We start from the raw sequence: 20115 nt of genomic DNA, 5'->3' as shown, positions 1-20115 counted from the left end.
ATAGCTCTATATGACAAAAACCAAATGAAACCATCTGTAGAAATGTTTCACATGTTCATAAATTAAATATTCAACAGTTTCCAGGAGGCAGTGCAGCACTGCCATACTGTAGAACTGTCAAACTTGTTTGAAGCCAACAGACCCAATTGCTCCACGCAATTGCTTTAAGCACAACGCAATGCCTTGAGTCATAAGCGCAAAGTCAATGGGCATGGCCATGAAGTTTTGGTATTTTTGTTGAACCATGCGCTAAATCCAGGTGCAAGTGGGTTTGGCGAAATTGCGCGTGCAAGGCGCTAATCGGGTCAAGGGAGGTTCTTCTCCGGCACCGTCTCTGTCCTATTATACAGTCCATTCCCTGTCAAGCATCAGCGATATAAACAAAGAAAGCACATTCATTAGAAGTTGGTAGTGTATGTAGACTGTATGCAATGAATAAGAAGAATAGAAATATGGATTTACATTATTTTGTGCATTAACTGCATCCTTTTATATGCATGAAAAATTCCGGTTCGGGATATGGATGTAGGCTTCGTTAAATTACAGAGAATGTAAGTATTATTAATCATTTTCATCTACTGATACACAAATCATGGCTAGTATTAACAGTGATTTACTCGGCACGCACTTCACATCTACCGGAAGTGAACCAAAACAAAAATATGATCAATATAAAGGAGTGGTAAAAAAAAAAAAATAGTGTATAATCACCTTCCCAAATCCATACATTTTACCCTCTTTAACTTCTTTCACCGGCCTCTTTTGCAGTGACTTTAAAATCAGTCTACCATAACAGGTGGACAATTACTAATACAAATTAGATTATAAATCAATTGTAAATATAAACATAAACATAATAATAATAATAATAATAATAGAAAAAATAAACCATGACCTTAAGATAGTTTAATACAAATGTCATAAATATTTGTTTCATACGAATACAACAGTGATCGTCATGGACATAATTTGATGTTTGACTATATTCTCAGAGTTTAGACATAAACTTTATTACCACCTACTGGTGCAATCTCCAAACTGCAAATGCAGGAACTGAAACTGGACTTTCTGCTGAGATAAGAGGTGGTATTGAAATCTTGGCACAATGACCAATCAGGAAAATAGCAAACTGTGCTTTGCGGCACTTAATTTACATACAGTACACCCACAGTTTGCACGTATACACCCACAGTAGCACAAACACTCCCACCCATGCCAACTTGCGCTTTGCGCTGGCACGAAAATTGCATTTAGAATTATCGTTCTCATGAAAACTGGATAAGACGTTGCGCACGGTCATTGAGCGTAGCACTGTTCTTTGCACACTCACGAAAATAGAGCCCACTCTGTTTTTGCCAGAATCTAGATTATGTGGACAGTAGCTAATGCTTTATAAAGGAAGTTCCAGAATCCATAGCTATACATTTAGTGTAAATTTATCCAAGATGGTCACAGACACGTGCTTGAAGAAACTTTATTATATTTTTATTATATAAAAACAGACAAAAGAAAAGCCGTCATTGCGCGTGTCTGATTCACTGTTTGTTCTGAGGAGTGCAGCGGGACACTGTCTCATGGAACACAAAAGAGTTATCACTCCTTTTTCTCTGTTTCATTCGTCTGAAAACTCCTTGTAAGAATAATGTCATCTATGAGAATGCTGCAAATGATCTCCAGTCATCTCAGAAGGTGCTGTTAGTTTCACTTTATTTCCACGGAGCAGTTTGCTTTTATGCATTGTGATCGCAACTCTGTAATATATATATATATATATATATATATATATATATATATATATATATATATATATATATATATATTTGTATTAAAGAAACAAAGATGGTAGTGATTAAATCATAAAATAATATAAGACACCTTGAACCTAATTGTTTTTTATATTTATTGTCTTTAGGCAGCATTAACTGTATTGCCAAAACGCAATACAAACACATTCGATAAGATCACACATTTGGCAGCATTTTTTTGGGAACACATGGGAATTTATTAGGCTTATTTATTATGATTATTATTATTATTATTTTTACATTTATAATTGTCTTTATTTCTTAATTTGTAGGCTATTAGTAAATTTTCACCTGTTGTGATACTTGTGTGATGGCAAATGGGGCCGTTGGAGATAGTAAATGTCTGGATTCGGGTAGGTGGTTATATATAAGATTTTTTTGATCATTATTTTAATTGCTTTTTCAATTCATTTAAAGTGCAATTTAAATTTAGAAATGTATTTTACGTTTTTCGTGTTTCAATAAATTAATTTAATTTTTAAAGCAAAATCAATAAAGCAAAAATATTCACTGACACTCGGCAGGATATTGATGATATAATCGGATATTGCAATATTTTTTAAGGCGATTATCTTTCAAATATTTTTTTACATATCGCCCAGCACAAAAGGGAAGTGAACTTTTTCATGAACAATTGTAAAATGAAATAATTTTATGGAGACCCGCACAAACATGTGTACTCAATTCCATATTACAACATGTTACCTATTAGGTTAATTGTTGCATATTTGTTTTCTTTTTTGTGTTTTTGAGTAGTCTATGGGCATAATAAACATTTTATTTATTGAAAAACTTTGTTTTTTGAAAATAGTAAATTATTAGTTTGTGCTATGGCTCTTTCGAAAAAATGCATCAACCAAAAATTAGAAAATTGGCTCCTCAGTGAAAAAAGGTTCCCGACCCCTGATGTGGAGTGTTTCAAATCAGTCATTTATGAGGTTCTATTTAATTTATGATGCTGCTTATTTAAACAGCATTCAGCAAAGCAGCTCACAAGGTTTTCCCAATGTTTTGAATCTGTGGACTTCTGATGAAAAATTCTAGAATAAGGCCTTCTGAGGTACAACAGTTGCTCTGACAGATATCCAACGGTCTAAACACATTCATGTTGTGTTGCTCAGTGCATAGAGATCTCTACCCTCCTAAGACTCTGGTATCTTCTCAGTATTACAGATGAAGACTGTAACACTTGGGTCTTGTAGTTGGAAACTTAAGGCAAGTCAGCAGTGAAGTAGACTGCATTTCAGTTATAATGTCACTTGTTAAAGGGTTGTTTTGGTGATTTGTTGAGGGACTATAGTGTGAGTAAATTGTGAATAAGTGTGCGAGTCACTGGAAGAGAGCAAAGACGTGGTTGGGAATGCGTGATGTTACAACTTAGCCCTTGATCATCAACAGGGCTATGTGGGGAGGCAGAAGAGGGAGAGAGAGTGGTTGACAACAAAATGGAAAAGAGAGGGAGAGGGATACATGGATGGATTAACCTCCATGTTTAATCGAGAGGAGAGGGATGGTGGCATAAGCTTCTGTCATTACAGGCTTTGTATATCTGCTATCAACCACTGATCCTGTTTATCCTCTTAATGTCTGTTCCAGAGAGGGATACACTACTATTTACAAAGGGTCTAGATCTATTTTATTTATGGTAGAGCTTTTATTTACGTTACTGCCTCTTGTCCGATTTTTCAGTGAAACAGGCTTAATGACTATACAGCAAAATATCTGGTACACAATGCAGATGATTGAAGAGATGGTTTGATGGACATGTCAAGCAACCAATCACAGTTTGTTTGTTTTTAGGTGCTGTATAAGGACAGAATCTGAAATAGATTATACCACAATATTAAATCAGCCTTAAAACAAGCAGTTGTACAGAAAGTGCCAGAAAAATAGAGGAAATGTGTTTAGACTTTGTGATCAGGATTTCTGTCCTTCCAGAATTAAGTACAAAGTTTTTTATAACTTTGAAAACAAAATGGTATATGCAGTTCTGCTGGTGGATATCTAGTTTACTTGCTACTAAGTGTCTCAATCATGACTTTAAATCAAAATTTGATGCCACCAACCTGGCAAACTGTGGTAGATCTATTTATTTTTTTCATCTTCAAAAGCATTTGTTGTAACAACACGGTATCTTGCAAACACGTTTTTGTTTCCAGGCGGACTGATAAAAACCCTCTGTGCCTTTACTAATCAAAATTGCATAAAAACAAGCAATCATATTAGAGCTTGCCAAATTGAGAAAGTGCTTTTCAGTTTTGTCCAAAGGTCAGCAAATGGACTGTGAGTGAACCATTGAACACAAAAAAGAGAGAATGTTTGCCTTAGTCACTTGTGAAATTTTATTTTAAGAAAAGAAAATGTAAATGAATTGTGACTGAGGTTAACATTCTACCTAACATCGCCTTTTGTGTTCCACAGAATAAAGTAAGTTATATTTCGTTGTGTTAACATGAGGATGAGTAATTTAATATTTTTTTTGTTAATTTGTTCTTGAACTATACCTTTAAGGCTCCCATGTTTATCATGCTAGCCTAACAGCGTTCATATCTCCTGTGCTGATCAGTTACTGAGTGATGGATGATGGGAGATGTGGCTGAAGATAGTGGCTTTTTTAGGCCATTTGTCACCCGTCAGTTTTTCCATGTGACATAATGGCCTTGAACTGATTTACTGGATTAAATGCGAGGCACTCAAGCAGAGACAAAGACACACATGACAGTGCGTGCCAAGATCTGGTGTTATTACCCCCTTTAGCACAGACAAACATGTGCACACACATACGCATGTTTTGAACCAGAGGGCCAACCTGCCAGTAATTGGGTCCTTTTTTCCCCATGTTAAAATATGCAAAGTCAACTATAAGTAAGCCATTTATAGGTTTATTTCACAAAAAAGTGTAACTACTGTTGCTCTGTGGTGCTATCCAAACATCCTTCTGTTTGTTTGAGCGGCCCTGTCCAGACCGACACAATAACTTTAACTCAATCAGTGGCGTGAGTTTGGGCCAGGACTATCTGCTTGCCATCCAATGGAAGACAAACACTTCTCAGATGTTTCTGACACTGCTGGGATATGCTGTTCTTGGACTAGTTTTTTTCTGATACAAATCTCCTTATAATGTCATTCTAACCACTCATCAGCATTACTGATACCAAAGCAAGTTGAAGCTGCAGCTCTTGGGTTGCCCTGTTATGGGATGCTCTTGGTAGGTTTGGAGCCTAATGATTAATCAATGCTCTGTTTTGGGCTTTGGGCTCCCAGCATGCTGCACTTGTCCTGACAAACAGTTCCGCCACTCTACGATTCTCTCCCAGCCACTTCAAAGATAACAAGTGTCCAGGGAACTTGACTCTCCAGATGTGGGCATACTGTATATTGGGTGAATCAGGTGGAGCATAGCAGCCAGCATCTAAACAGCAGATTGAGGCTTGATCTCGATGGTCTTGAGCTTAGTTGAGAACTCAGCAGAGGTTTCGAGCTGTACGCCTCAGAGAGTTTCAAGACATTTGATTAATGCCAAGTCTAACTAAGTTCGTGTTAGGTTTTTCTTGTTTTCCCTCGTTTTCATTCCCTCGTTCTGCTTAGTGTGTTCCTTGTTGACGTAATGAGTTATTGCGGAGCAGAAAGGAGTGAGGAGTGGAGAGATCATGGATAAATGGTGGCTATGCAGCTCATGAGGCTGAAGAAGTAGGTTAAAAAAGCCTTGGCTGAAAATAGACATGACTCCTATTTGCTTAGGAGCTTCACTCTGCCCTAGGGTGTGCTGGGCCCATAATTCCCTCTATATTATCCGGTCCGTCTCTGGCTCTACAGAGCCAATGGGAGATGGGGAGAACTGTGGCACATGCTTATTTAGGACAGACCTTATGGTATGGACACTTGGGGCTGTAGGCCTCAGAATAAGAACAAGTTCTACAGTACCATGCCTGGTTCTCTTTGGACATGGGACATGATCACATAACCTTTCAAAAGAAGACATGTGTGATGAAATATCACCCCATATCACCAGAATGATGTTCTCAAATTGAAAGTAAGGGTTTGATTGGTGAAGGTGAGCAAAGCCTTATCAAAAATTAGTATCATGAAGTGTCTGTGTTTTTGATATTGCATTTTAGTTAGATTCTCATTTGGGTTTAGATTTAAACACTTAAAAACACAAATGTATGTGCATCAGATGGCTGAAAAAGACAGATTTCTGTGTGCAAGAGTATAACAGAGAAGCATTAGTTTATAGTTGAGCTCAGTGCCTCTAGTACATTATTTGACTGAACTAACACCATATCTACACCAGAAGTATGCAGAGGGTTGTGACGTGACAAAACTAGATTATGATAAATAGAGTACATTGTATTTCCATAAATGCATGCATGTTTTTTTTTTTTTTTTTTTTTTTTTTTATAATAAACTAAGAAAGTCTCGGTTGAAAGGAATAGTTCACCAAAAATTATTGTTCTCTCATCATGTACTTTTACTTATGCTGTCTGAAAATTTTATGACTTTCTTCTGTGGAACACACACGCATTTATTTATTTATTTATTTATTTATTTTTTATGGAGATATGAGGTGTTTTTGTCCATAGAATGTAAGTCATGTAAGGGTTTAACACTTCCAAATCCCCAAAAGGACATAAAGGCAGCATAAAGGTAATCAATACAGCTTGAGTGGTTTAATCCATGTCTTCTGAAGTGATCCGATCAGTGAGAAATAGACCAAACTGTAACTCATTTTTCTCTATCGATTACACTTCTTCGCATTTGATGTGTACAGCACTCTGCGTATCTGTCAAGTGCAAGGAAGTGTAATCAAGCTTCAAATCATTATCGTGCCAAGGAGACTGTAAATGGCCAGATTTATAGCAGAAAAAAGTTACCTTTATTCTCCGTTTATGTCCTTTTTGGAGCTTGAAAGTGTTGGACCCCGTTGACTTTGTATGGACAAAAACACCTCATATCTCCATCAAAATATATTTGTTTGTGATACGCAGAAGAAAGAAAGTCATATGAATTTGAGACTGCATTAGGGTGAGTAAATGATGCGAGAATTTTCATTTTTGGGTGAGCAATTCCTTCAAGAAGTCTAGCCTTCCAGCTGATTGGGCTGTGGCTAGTAAAACATTCTGAGGTGACATGAAGCTTTGACACTTCCAATGTAGACATGGTATTACTCTGAGTCTCTTCTGTTTTTTCTTTCATCCTCTTTTTTTGTCTTTCTGCATTTCATCTATCAGTTTTGGTTATTTTTATTCTGTTGCCACTAATGCTGTTTAGCACTCACACATCTGTTGAAGGGCTTGGTGGTGAATCGAAAATTAGGGCTCTGTCAAAGCCCCCCACCCCTCTCTCTCTCTCTCTCTCTCTCTCTCTCTCTCTCTCTCTCTCTCTCTCTCTCTCTCTTTCACTTTCTCTCTCTCTTTCTCCATAAGAACATTAAGGCAGCCATTTGTTTCTGAGGGTGTGCACTTCAAAAATGAATTTTGCTGCAACTGATGCATGATTGTCCTCCCCCAGTAACACCTGCATTTGATCTGTTTCTGCTGAACTGGAAAACTGTGGCTTGAGGTTTGAGAGTTTGTCAAAGTATTTCTCTCTCACCTCTTGAAATTTCTCACAGTGAAGGAGAAAGTGTGTCTCTATCTCGACCTCACTAGTGTCACAGTGAGCGCAGACTAGTTCTTCCTTTGTCTGCCTTTTTCTATGGCCAGACTGTGATCACTGAGCCTGTATTTGGTGAGGATCCGTCTCTGTTTTGGATCTCTTACAGTGTAGAGATATTCTGCCAGATTATGCTTTCTGTTTAGGGTCTGATAACATTTCAATTTGCTTTGGTCTTTTCTTTCATTTTCCCAGTGGTCCAAATATGAAATTTTGCTTTCTTTTATGATTTGGTTTACTCTGATTTGGTTTTGTTCAGCAATGTTGGTCTGAAACTGGTGTTTGTTAGTTGTTAGTGGGTTTGTGAGTTTCAGAGCCAGCTGACAAAGGGGACTGGTTTTAGGCTTCAGCTCTTGGGTTTTAAGGGCTTCGTGTTGCAGTGTGTTAGGGGAACTTGAATTTAGGTGTGTCCAGAATTTGAGGAATCGTTTTTCAATATGTATAATTAGGGGGTATCTGCCTAGTTCGGCCCGGCATGCATTAGTAGGTGTTCTTCTCTGAACTCTTAGAGTGTTTCTACAGAATTCTGCATGCAGGGATTCTATGAGGTGTTTGTCCCATCTAGAGTAATCTGCCAGACAGAGTGGACCTCAAACCTCACATCCGTACAGAGCAATAGGCATAATAATACTATCAAAGATTTTATACCAAATTGTTACAGGAATGTCTATTTGGGTAAATTTGCCCTCAATAGCATAGAATGCTCATCTAGCTTTCTCTTTTAGTGCATTCACTGGCAGACCAAAACCCCTTAAAGCACTGATTTTTAGACCGAGGTAGTCGTAGTGTAGGGTGTGTTCTATTGCAGTGTTTCCCAGAATGAATGTGTATCTGGTTTCCTGTAATCTGGCTTTTTTCTGGAAGATCATAATTTTAGTTTTATTTTTCAAATTAACTGTCAGGGCCCAGTTCTGACAGTAGTTCTCCAGCAGGTCCAGGTGCTGTTGTAGCCATTGTGCAGTAGCTGACAGCAGCACCAGATCATCTGCATAGAGAAGAAATGTAACTTCAGAATTATTTAGAGTAAGACCGAGTGTTGCAGATTGTTCCAGTAGCACTGCTAACTCGTTAATGTAAAAGTTGAACAGAGCTGGACTCAAACTGCAGCCCTGTCTCACTCCACGCCCTTGAGTGAAGAATTCTGTTCTTTTATTGCCAATTTTAACTCCGCACCTGTTGTCCGAATACATAGATTTGATAGTGTCATGTATTTTACCCCCAATGCCAGATTGTAGAATTTTATAATATAGACCATCATGCCAAATGTAATCAAATGCTTTTTTTAAATAATAAATATTGCCTTTGCTTTTTAGATGAACGTGTTGGTTGACGTGTTGTGTTGCGTGTGAATGTGGTCGGTGTTGCGGTGGTTTGGTAGGAATCCAATCTGACTCCTACTCAAGACATTGTGCTTGGAAAGGAAGGCCTGTATCCGGGTGTTCAGGATACAACAGAATGTCTTCCCCAGATTACTGTTCACACAAATGCCTTGGTAGTTATTGGGGTTGAATTTGTCTCCACTCTTATATATTGGGTGTATTAAGCCCATACTCCAGGTATCAGGAAAGTAGCCAGTTTGCAGAACCAGATTGAACAGTTTTAACAAGGCCTCCTGCATTCTGTTCTAATGTTGTCTAAACCACATGACTTTCTGGTTTTAGTTTCTTAAGTGCAGCTCTCAATTCTCCTCTGCTAATCTGATAGTCTAAAGGTTTTATTTATTTATTTATTTTTATTGTAGATTCCAATTGACAACCTTTTTTGCATGTTTTTTTGGTCAGGTGTGACATTTGGCTATGTCCTGGCTGTGTTGTTTATTTAGACTGTTCCATTTTTCCGAGAATTGATTATCATTAACTGAGTCTTCAGTTTTATTAAGAGTGTGGTTTATACGTTATTGCTTTTTGTGACGTATTGTATTTTTATAAACCCCGGAGTGCTATACAATAATTTTGTCTGGTTTCAGCTTTGTGTGGCTCTCTGTGTTTATGGTTGGAGAGCTGTCTGAGTGGTTTTCTTTTAATTTTACATTCTTTATCAAACCAAATTTTGTCCCTGATTGGCACTGTTTTGGCGACATGAGGGGACCTACACAGTAATAGGCAGGTGGTTTTAATGTTGTGGCTGATCAGTGTAAGTGAGCTGCTGTGAATGCGGGAAGGGCTGTGATGTTCTGTCAGGTGCCTCCTGCTGTTGTGTGTGAGGGTCAATACTTTTCCGTCACAGCTAGGACTCTTAGTTCAGCAAAGTCTCTTTCAAATTGCTAATTTTCATTTACATTTACATTTATGCATTTGGCAGACGCTTTTATCCAAAGTGACTTACAGTGCCCTTATTACAGGGACAATCCCCCTGCTCAAGTCTGTCCTCTGAGTCCTGGACCATTACAGTGCCATTGTGATACAGGTTGTTGTTGAACTTTGGTGTAGTGTCCAGATACAGTTGTTTCATGGCTCTATTTTCACCCATTTTTAAGTCTTTAAAATTGGAGTGCTGAGTGCCAGGCATTTGGGTACTCTGTATAAAATAGCAGGTCTGTTTCTACTCTTCTGTCATTTATTCTCATGAAGTCTGCTCTGAGAGTTTCTGGGAATTCTCGGATTAATTTAGTTTTAAATTTCTTTTTTGCAGTCTCGTTGGTTACATCGTCAGGATATGTGATGGTCAGAGTGTTGAGGTCCCACTACTCTGATGAGGCACATCCATTCATTGTCACCTTGATTGCTTTAGGCCTTTGAAATTTAGATAGGTGTGAGGCTATCCAGATGTCAGAATTTGTGATTGGATTAGCTGTTCTCAGACTACTGGCCTCTCAGTGTGCCATTCAGCCCTTTGTTTGGCTTAGACGCTTTCACACCTTCCACTTTGCACCTCCAGAAAAAATCTTGGGTTGTTTAGCAGGTAGGCAGGCAGACATAGGTTAACTCTCACTTTGTTTGGTTTAATTTTATGTATTGAACTTAATTGTATGTTTCCCTTAAAGGTGCAGTATGTAAGATTCAGAAACCCTTGTTATTAATGACACATGTGGCCGTTAAGTGAACTGCAGCCAGCTACCTGTTGCTCGTGCTTGCGCACACACTCCATAGGGACGCGAGCGAGCATCGACCAAAACAATGACGTAACATACAAAGAGGCTGAATGTGATTCACCGACATCATGCTGACAGATGAGGTAGCATAATTAAAATTACACAGTTATGATTATTTTACTACAATCTTTGAGATATATATATTATATTTGACTCTCCAGTGCTGGAACAGGGCTTAAACAAAGTGTGGATATAGGTCTGACTATGCGAGACTGTAGTTTGAAGTAATCACTTTTCTTTGCATGATACATTGACTTCATTTATATGATAGCCTATGTCGGCGTTAGCTAGCTAGCAGGCCAGCTTTATCAATAGATGTTAGCTAAATTTGGTGGATGATGACAGTAGCTGTTTATAAAATAGACTGTACATTATAAATATGTTGACACAATTCAGTATTGATGTGATTCTATCACAACTGTCATTTTGATAAATCGATGCGCTATTGTTTTATAATAATAGAATGTATATATTTTCTGTATAACCAAGTTACGTTACACTAATGAATGGAGCTTTTTGCATTATCTTGAACATTGTCTAGCATTCATTTCATGTATTATTGTAGTTTACCTTGCTGAATAATTACAGATTAACATTGACATTAACCTGACTTTTAGTATAAAGAGAAGATCTTTGAAATTATTTGAAAGTTACGAAGCAAGGTAGCTTGCAATTCGTCAGCGTTAGCAAGCAAGATCAAGTTAGCTAAAATTACACAGATCAATCCTTATGGCACTATATTTCACATACTTTGCAGTTATGTAAGCTTACCTGTCCAGTAAGAATGACAGTTCAGGGTTGGTTTTGATCCCTAAAACCGAATGAAGTTCCCTCCAGGAATCAAATGCCCTGCCGATGTTCACTCTAGTTTTCGCTCGACCATGATCACGTTCCCGCTTAGCCAGACGGGATTCAGTAGATAAATGTTTTTTTTTTTTTGTTTTTTTTTTTTGCCTTGTGTTGTGCTGGGAGTCGGACGTTTGCTGGATTCCATCTGTGTTGCAGACTGTCTGTTGACACTTTTGAATAGCGGAAGAGAAGCTACTGTCTGAGGCAAGGCTCTCAGGAGCGCGCATAAACATCACATCCTTTGGATTTTCCCGGCAAAAGTGGCCCGCTCCCTTCGCATGAAAATCAGTCTACAGGCTTTAATAGGCAAACTAGGAAGTCTGGGAAGGGCTCATTTTTAAATTGCGTTACAAGCCGTTCACACATTGGCAAAAAAAGTTGAATATTATATGAAAAAATTTACATATTGCACCTTTAAGTTTCCAATATTTCAGTCTTTTAAAGGTATTCACTGTACACTGATACCATCAGATTGTCCATGTAGCTTCTCTGTTGGCTGAATCTTTGTTTCTGGTGTGGTCTGTGAGGTCTCTCTCTCTCTTTCTTATTCTCATGCAGACTGAATATAATATGTATTTATGTCCTAATGCTATTTTTTTCAGTTCCATATTATGATGTGCTACCCTCCTATTAAAGCTAGGGTGTGTAATCCAGAGAGGCTAGCAGTTAGCAAACTAGCTTTGAAAGCATAGAGCCCGCCGTTGCTTCAGATGTGTCTCCAAAGCCATGCCACCTCTATCACACATCAAGTAAAATCATGACATTGTACTCACTGTTTTGGGAGAGACTGATGAAACAGTCGAAACAGTTGGTGGTGGTGGCCTTATGAATCTATGCACCAAAGGTGTGGATATTGCAGTGTTTTTGTAAATTTGAAAACATAAAAATAGTTTATATTACACCTTAGCTGCTGTTAGTGTTGAGATAATTTGTAAAGGTACACAAACTACATGAGTTAAATACTTCATTACATTAACAAAATATATCAAAAACAAATTAAACCATGTAATTACCTGTACAAAAGAAAAACAGCAACCATGGCGTCATTTTTCAGATATTTTGAGTCCCGCAGTTGCCTCCAGCGTGGAAAAGCAACGCCAATGTTAATTCTGCTTTTAGCACACTCTTGATCCAGATGTTTTTTCGTTGTAGAAGTTTCTAACACAGTCTTTCTTTTCTTGTTTCCTTTTACTGGTGGTTCAGGAGGAACATAAGGTAGCTGCGGTTCGCCTTCCATTCTCGCGCTCGCTCTGCACAGCGTCAAGGAACCCACGCTGATGACGTGTGATTGTCTGCGCAAACAAGTTGCGTGGCGGTATGCAAATATAGATTGATAGACAGGAAGGACACCCTATCATTACATTCGGACCGAATGCAATGATTGGTTGATCATTTTTTAGTCCTGTCCCTTCCACAGAAGATATATATATCTATATATATATATAGATATAGATATATATATTTACATTTAGACCACTTAAATTATTGATTGCTATCAGGATGTGAAGAGACTTTCAACCAGTATAACAACAAAAAAATTCTGGAAAAGATTGCACACCCTAGCTTTAACTCTGCCAATGGCATTTTTCTGAAAGACACAACCACCTATAGTCATTTTTCAGGCTGCTGGCATACCGCGTCGTTCAAAATTGCCAAACTGAAGCAGGCACAGGCATAATGTTGGCAATTAAAATGCCAAGGACAATAGGCTAAGAAAAAGATGAGAGTGAAAGTTTGGCAGCTCCTCTCTCAGTGCCACCTGTTACGGCTGCACCTGCCAGCCTGAGTAAAACACTGCAGCTATTAATGATGCACACCTTCACCAGCTCTAAGCTTTATCCCATTTGCTGGACTGTTTTTATATCCTCGTTTTCCCCTGTCAACCTTTCCTTTGTACACAAACACACTCATAAACTCAAAGAGAGCAGATGTGCACACAATATATACCCTGGGTAGACCAACAACACAGGCCACACACATTGCTTAGGGAGTCTTTGTACACTAAGGTTGTTTAGTAATAAATGTTTTGTGTGAAAGCCTAACCATTCCATTCCAAGAGGCCAATTCAGCTGTAAGTGCATGAATGAGGACTTCATATTCAAGCCAATTCACCATCTGCTCTAAACAGCAGCTGCAGATGTATTCAAGTCAAGTCAAGTCATTTTTATTTGTATAGCGCATTTCACAACACACACCGTTTCAAAGCAGCTTTACAGGAAATCATGCATTAACAAAAATGAAACTGTAATATCTATAAAGTCTTAAAGTGATCATTGTGTAGTTTGATTTGTAATATGATTGTAAATTGTGTATAGAAATTAAATAATTAAATAATAATTGTATTTAGAACCCCTGTGAGCAAGCTGAAGGCAACGGTGGCAAAATATTGATGGAGGAACAAATAGAGTTGTCACAGTCTGTCTCCCTCATGTTTCCTAGGACTCTTATTTTGAAGTGTTTTCCCAGACTACATTTCCCATAATGCACTGCCCTCATCACTGCCGTCTGTTCCCCATCATTCTCACCTGTTTTCCATTTCCTCATTAGCCCTTGTATGTATATATACCCTCTAGTTTTGCATTTCTTTGTCAGTTCTTGTTTGTGCAGTACGAGTTCATGTTTGTTTGTTTCACTGTCATCATTGTCATTAAAAGCCTGCAATTAGATCCAGTGTCTCCCTTCTCATCTCAGCATCTACTAGCAGCTGTCAGAAGTCCGCTTCTCAAGCAAGGGGACCGTCCAGTTGAGGATCACGTCCGTAAGTTCTTAGAATTAGTGAATTTAGTGCACTATCCAGACCGCTCTCTGGTGGTTTTCTTCCGGACCGGTCTGAATAGTGCACTGAAGGAACTAATGCCTCCAGCTGATCCTCACTGGACACTCTGTGAATATGTTGAGAAGGCTCTGGAACATTGCGGTTCCCCTTTCACAGTGGATTATGGCGGGAACCCTGGGCCAAAACCTGCATCCACGGCTCCTTGCTCCAAGCCTGCCATGGCTCCTTGCTCCACGCCTGCCACGACCAATGAGCCAGCGCCCACGCCTGTAGCCTCAACCGTCCAGAGCCCATGCCTGTGGCCCCGCCCGCTCCCGTAACTACGCTCCCAGTGGTCCAGAAAAGGAAAAGGACACCTCCCCAGTCGCTGCAGTGCTCATGACCACGGAGGTCGTTCCCCAGTCGCTGCCAGTGCCCTTCAAGCCTCCCACGGCTCCGCCTTCCATGGCATCGCCCCTCGAGCCTCCCACAGCTCCGCCCGCCTTTGTCAAGCCTCTCGTGGCTCTGCCCACCTTCCGCGGCTCCTCCTCCAGCAGCTCCTCCCACTCCTCCTCCAGCGGCTCCGCCTACCCCTCCTCCAGCTGTTCCTTCGCCTGACCCTGTCCCAGCCCTGTGGCCACCTCCCAGGCCTCTGGACCCAATCCTTGCCGTGGGGTCTCCTCCCTGGCATCCTGGTCATCTTCCGGGTTCCCTTCCTCACTGTATCTTCCTGCCCTCCTCAGCCATCTTTGGGGCACCAGGAGTCGCCCCTTAAAGGGGGGGGGGGGGGGTCATGTCACAGTCTGTCTCCCTCATGTTTCCTAGGACTCTTATTTTGAAGTGTTTTCCCAGACTACATTTCCCACAATGCACTGCCCTCATCACTGCCATCTGTGCATGCGTGCGTGTGTATTCTAGTTTTGAATTTCTTTCAGTTCTTGTTTTTGCTGTATGAGTTCACATTTGTTTGTTTCACTGTCCTCATTAAAAGCCTGCAATTAGATCCAACGTTTCCCGTCTCATCTCAGTATCTACTTGTGATGAGTGCTGAGAGACTGCTGAGTCCGTAAACTATAGTCATCAGTAATGTTAAGAAATAATCTTAGAATCAGCATCATCACCGGAACAGCCCCTCTAGAGCAACCTGGGGTAAAGGGACAGTTAATCTAAAATATATACTTTTTCATGGTTTACTCATTTGTTATTTCAAACCCATATGCTGTTCTTCCCCCCCCCAAACTGATAGAAAGGTATCTGAAAATAAGGTGGCATATGTCATGTGAAAATCTTGATTAAAAAATAAATAAATCAAATACAAATCTGAAGAGATTTTGTGGCGCCAACCTGGAATATTTCACTGTTAAAATAACATCTATACAGAGAATTTCCATCTGTTGTCATGTATGTGCGCCCCCAACAATATTATGAGCTATGAAAGCACCTACCCTGATGCTGTATCTCTGGTTTTTGATGCTAACCAGCAGATTTCCACAGAACAGAAGGACAGAATTATTTCCCCCCAAAATCTGCACAGGAAGTACAAAAGCAGATTTTGTCTGGGCCTAGGTATTTAATGTAAAAGGCTATCAGGGATGTTAAAGCTCATGTGCATAATTTGTTGAATGTTAAAATTCGTTCTCATATCCCAGCCTAATAAAGTCAACTTTAAGTAAGCCATTTGTAGGATAATTTTACCTAAAAGTGTAACACTGTGGTTCTGTGGCACTATCAAAATATGGGTCTGTTTGTGCCTGTCTAGCCCAATGGTGTAAGTTTAGGGTGGATCTATCTGGTCATCCAGTGGAAGACAGGGGGAGTGTAGCAACTCATAACGTCATAAAGCATAACGTAATAACTGCACATAATGTAATGTTTATAATGTAACAATTTTCTCAAAATGTCATAAAATAGGGAGTTTTCTAAATTTGTTTGAAAACATGATTACTTTTGCAGTTCAGTTTGGAGGCGATAGTGGCACTGAGATTGCACTTCTGAAATTACACCCCTTCTAGTATTGTGGTGTAGTTACAATAATACATTTTAAGGTCAAAATAAGTAGTGCTACATCAAGCAGCAGAGATTTCTCACTCCCAGAGAATTATCTGGTGTTTCAGGAGGCCTTGTATTTTTGTAGTTTCAAAGAAAAATACTGTGACCTGATAGCGTTCACATCCACTATAATGGTGTTCTGTAAAGGGCTGGTTATAGGGCCCATTAACACAATGGTGCCTGAGTGATTAGACCCCCTGCAATTCACATAATGCTGTAATAGGTCCAGTGAAGATACATTTTCTCTGGATCCTCATGCTGCACTAGCTCAAAAGGAAGACTTGGACACACACCTCAAAGGTGCAAATTCACTAAACTGTTCTGCCACTTTTGCATGTGTTATTTCAGCACAAAAACCTGCGTTTTGTTCACTGACCACCTGCAATCCAATTTAACCAGGTGCTAAATACACTGGTTTAGAACCGCGCCAGGTCTATACCTTTTTTTTTTTTTTTACAAACACGACTCAATTTTATGCAAGTATGCACTGTATGCATAGTAAATAGAATTGAATTTACAATACAATTATTGTTTGTGTACATTTTCTGTTGATCAGCAGTTATAAAGCAAATAATGATCAAAGGATAGAGAAGAGTGTTGTAGATGCGGTGTAGTCAAGCACACTTTGAGCATTTTAAAGAATCGATTCAGGTGTCTGGATCACAGTGGAAATGCTACAGACCCAGTAAAGTATGCCAGGTCATGGTAGACTGCTGCATCCTGCACAACATAGCACTCAGAACCGTCTGGCAAGATGGGGAACTGTGCCATGCAAATTGCTTTCAGCACTAAATTTTAGCTGTGTTTGCACCATTACCTGAATTGCATGATTCCTTAAGTGAATTTGATGCTAAAACAATGCAGACAGTGCACACTAGTAAAAAAAAAAATGCTATCAGTGGGAGCAATTCATTCTCAGTAAATTACCCCATAACATTTTTAATTTCTTACAAATTGACATTTAATACAAAACTTATTTCAAGATTGGACAGGAAGTTGAATGACATTGACATCAACACCTCTCCATAGAAACGAATATCCACACTGGTCATGTGTGGTGTTCTATGCGATTCAGATTAATTTATTAATGCCTTTGAGTGGAAGCAAAGGAAAGAAGCTTTCCGTTGCACTTGTGCATATAACGTAAAATTTAACTCTGAATTGAACTCTTACCTGAGTGGTCATATGAGGTTACGTAGAACTATAGTAGGAGGAGTAATCCAGAAACATTGAGGCTTGAGTTCACCTGTAGTAACCCTTCTCTCAGCAGAGATGCTTAATAAGGTGGGGCAAAGGGCCTCACAAGTGTCAAAGAGCTAATGTGGATGGAATGTCCATTTTAAAAAGAGAATCTAGCTCTGACCAGATGGGAAAGAGAGAAAATTAAAATTGGAGTAAGAGAGAAAAGGGTAAAAAAAAGGTCATATGGCTATTTGGAAAGAAGACCCTTGGCCTTTTGCTTTAACCTGAGCGAAATGTAATCCTCTCTCTCTCTTCAACCATCCTGTATTGTTTTCTGTTTACTATTTATTCTTCTCCCAACCTGCTACTCTGCCCTTGAAAGCTGTTTGTAAAGCTTTTACAGACCAGTTTCTTATTTGATATTTGTATGCAGATCTTGGTACATCATATATCAGATTATAGAACACAGTATGATTCCGCAAGTAAAAATCACATTCTTTTCTTCTTTTTTTTTTTTTTTTTTTTCCCCGCATAGGGGAATTTATTTTTTAACAATAACTTTGAAACCTTTGAAGACAGACCTACCGTGAGCTCTGAGGTTGTTAATTGATTATATATGCTTCTGCTGAAGCCATCAGTCCACATTATTTCAACTTAAAAAAAAACAAAAAACATATTTAATATTCAATTCAATTCCTGGTGAAGAACTGCACTATCCATGATCCTGAGTGAGAAAATCCACCAATCAGAGAATCTTGGCAAACAAAGTGTACACTTCCATGATGCACTGTGAATGAAGCAATCAAGTCAGTCTCCCTAAACTCTCAAACGACTTGTATATTTGTACAGATCTAAATATTTTACAATATACTTTACATATATTGATTCTATAATTATAATCACCAGCTTTAAATCAATATTTTTACATTGTTTTTAACACGACTACATAATTTGCAACTCTTCATGGGATTGAGTACATTCCTTTAAGAAAGATGTTAATTATTTAAGAAATACTTTTTTAAATACAAAATTTTCAAATTATTTTCAAATACTTCTCTGCTTCTAATCAAAGTTTGTAATGTTGTGATTTACCTCGGAACTGGTTGCTTTGTTTCTTGGCTTAGAACTCTTTTAAGGATTGTATTAAATCCCTATGGAAAAAATGAATAGGAAAAATATTTCCGTTACAAATACGGATAAAAAGTGGGTAGGAACTGTTGCACTCTATAACAAGGCACTCTGGAATTTTTGATTCTGACATAATAAAGTCTATTTTTTTCTTTCTTAAATGATACAGTAATTTCAACTCTATTTATTTATCTGGTAAGTATTCATGTAATAAGTTGATAATGCACAGTCAGACAGTCATTATCGCAGGGTAATACAAGACATCCCAATGTTTATTTTCTGATATTAACTAACTGACTGCAAATTTCTCGTTGTTTATATTATAAACATTGCATATTAATCTTCTGTGGTTCCTTCTCTTTCTTTCTCCCTCATTTGCAGGGTATGGGACCCTCTAGTATGCCGTCTGTGCCCCTCATGGTGGGCTGTGGCATATCCTGCACGGCTCTTCTCATTCTGCTGCTCATTTATGCTGCCTTCTGGAGGTGAGTTCAATAATACCCTTGACTGATCCACAGCCAACAACACAGCACAGACCTGCAGAGAGCCTTTTTGAATTTAGCTTCAAGGTTCTGCTATCCTGTATTGCTAATAATATATGAGTGTGCTGTTTTTGCACCATTCCCTTAGTTTTGTTCCCGGCACTCTTACAGGCACGCTTACACCTTCAAGGATAATTTTTTTTAAAAGTTGCAGCATCCCACGTGGGGTTGCCCAGAATGGAGTAGAGCAAGCAGCTGGCTTGTGGTAGATCCACAGTTGGCCAAAACTGCAATTTACAATAATTGGGAACAAATGAGGGATGGCGGGAGTCGCCTGTAGCAGGACAGGATTATGTGGAGAGAGGTAGTGAAGGCTAGCGTGGCTGCTAACAGCTCTGTGTGGCAGATGGCCTGTGTGACAGTCACATGACCTGCTAACACCATGTCCAGAAAATGGGCAGCAATGGCTTTGTGAAGTATTTGTTTCCTTAAAAGTATGACACAGAATGTTCTCCACTCTGCAAGATGCATCAAAGTCAGTGAAGTGACAACAGCAAATCGGATGGATCTCTGTGGAGATACAGTTGCCCAAAAAATATTTAAACATACCAAAATATCAAACAAATGATGATACACTTTTTCTCAGAACTAAGTTCTTTGTACTTTTTACAAATACTTTTAACTAACTGGACCCAAGTACATTTTAAATGGCTATATGATGTCAATGACCCTCAAGTTCACACAGGTGTCCTAGCAGAGTAGTGGCTGCGGCATAGGCCTTGGGTATCTAGCCAAGAACCACCCATTTTGACCGGGAAAGCTATCTAGCTGACATATAAAGCGAACAATCACAGTCGATTTTGTCATTACGGGGTGTTTAAAGGCGGGGTTTTATTATGTATCAAAGTAAAAGACCAACATGGGTAAATAAATAATCAATATAATGGCACGCGAGTCACGGGAAAATAGCGTAAAATGTATAGAGAGCCTAAGTACGGCACAGAAAGCCTCATTATAGAGAATTTCACAGACATAAGTAAACAAAGCAGAAAATGCAGCTCTGCTCGGGAATATCCACTTTACTTTCTGATCTGTGCCTCAAACGAAACTCTGAATATC

At 38.9% G+C, this 20115-nt stretch overlaps 1 protein-coding gene across 4 annotated transcripts in view; it reads left to right on the top strand.

Annotated features, from left to right (window-relative positions):
• Positions 1-20115, top strand: part of LOC127425319 (adhesion G protein-coupled receptor B2-like) — a 327159-nt gene that overhangs the window by 224938 nt on the left and 82106 nt on the right. For all 4 annotated transcript variants that reach the window (XM_051671167.1, XM_051671166.1, XM_051671165.1 and 1 more), the window contains exon 16: positions 18896-18999. In XM_051671167.1, the coding sequence (XP_051527127.1) occupies positions 18896-18999 (104 nt within the window). The remainder of the gene's footprint in view (positions 1-18895; positions 19000-20115) is intronic.

This window comes from Myxocyprinus asiaticus, chromosome 34 (assembly GCF_019703515.2).
Source record: "Myxocyprinus asiaticus isolate MX2 ecotype Aquarium Trade chromosome 34, UBuf_Myxa_2, whole genome shotgun sequence".
Taxonomy (NCBI): Eukaryota; Metazoa; Chordata; class Actinopteri; order Cypriniformes; family Catostomidae; genus Myxocyprinus; species Myxocyprinus asiaticus.
Note: the sequence above shows the minus strand (reverse complement) of the source record. Positions and strands in the feature narration are given on the sequence as shown.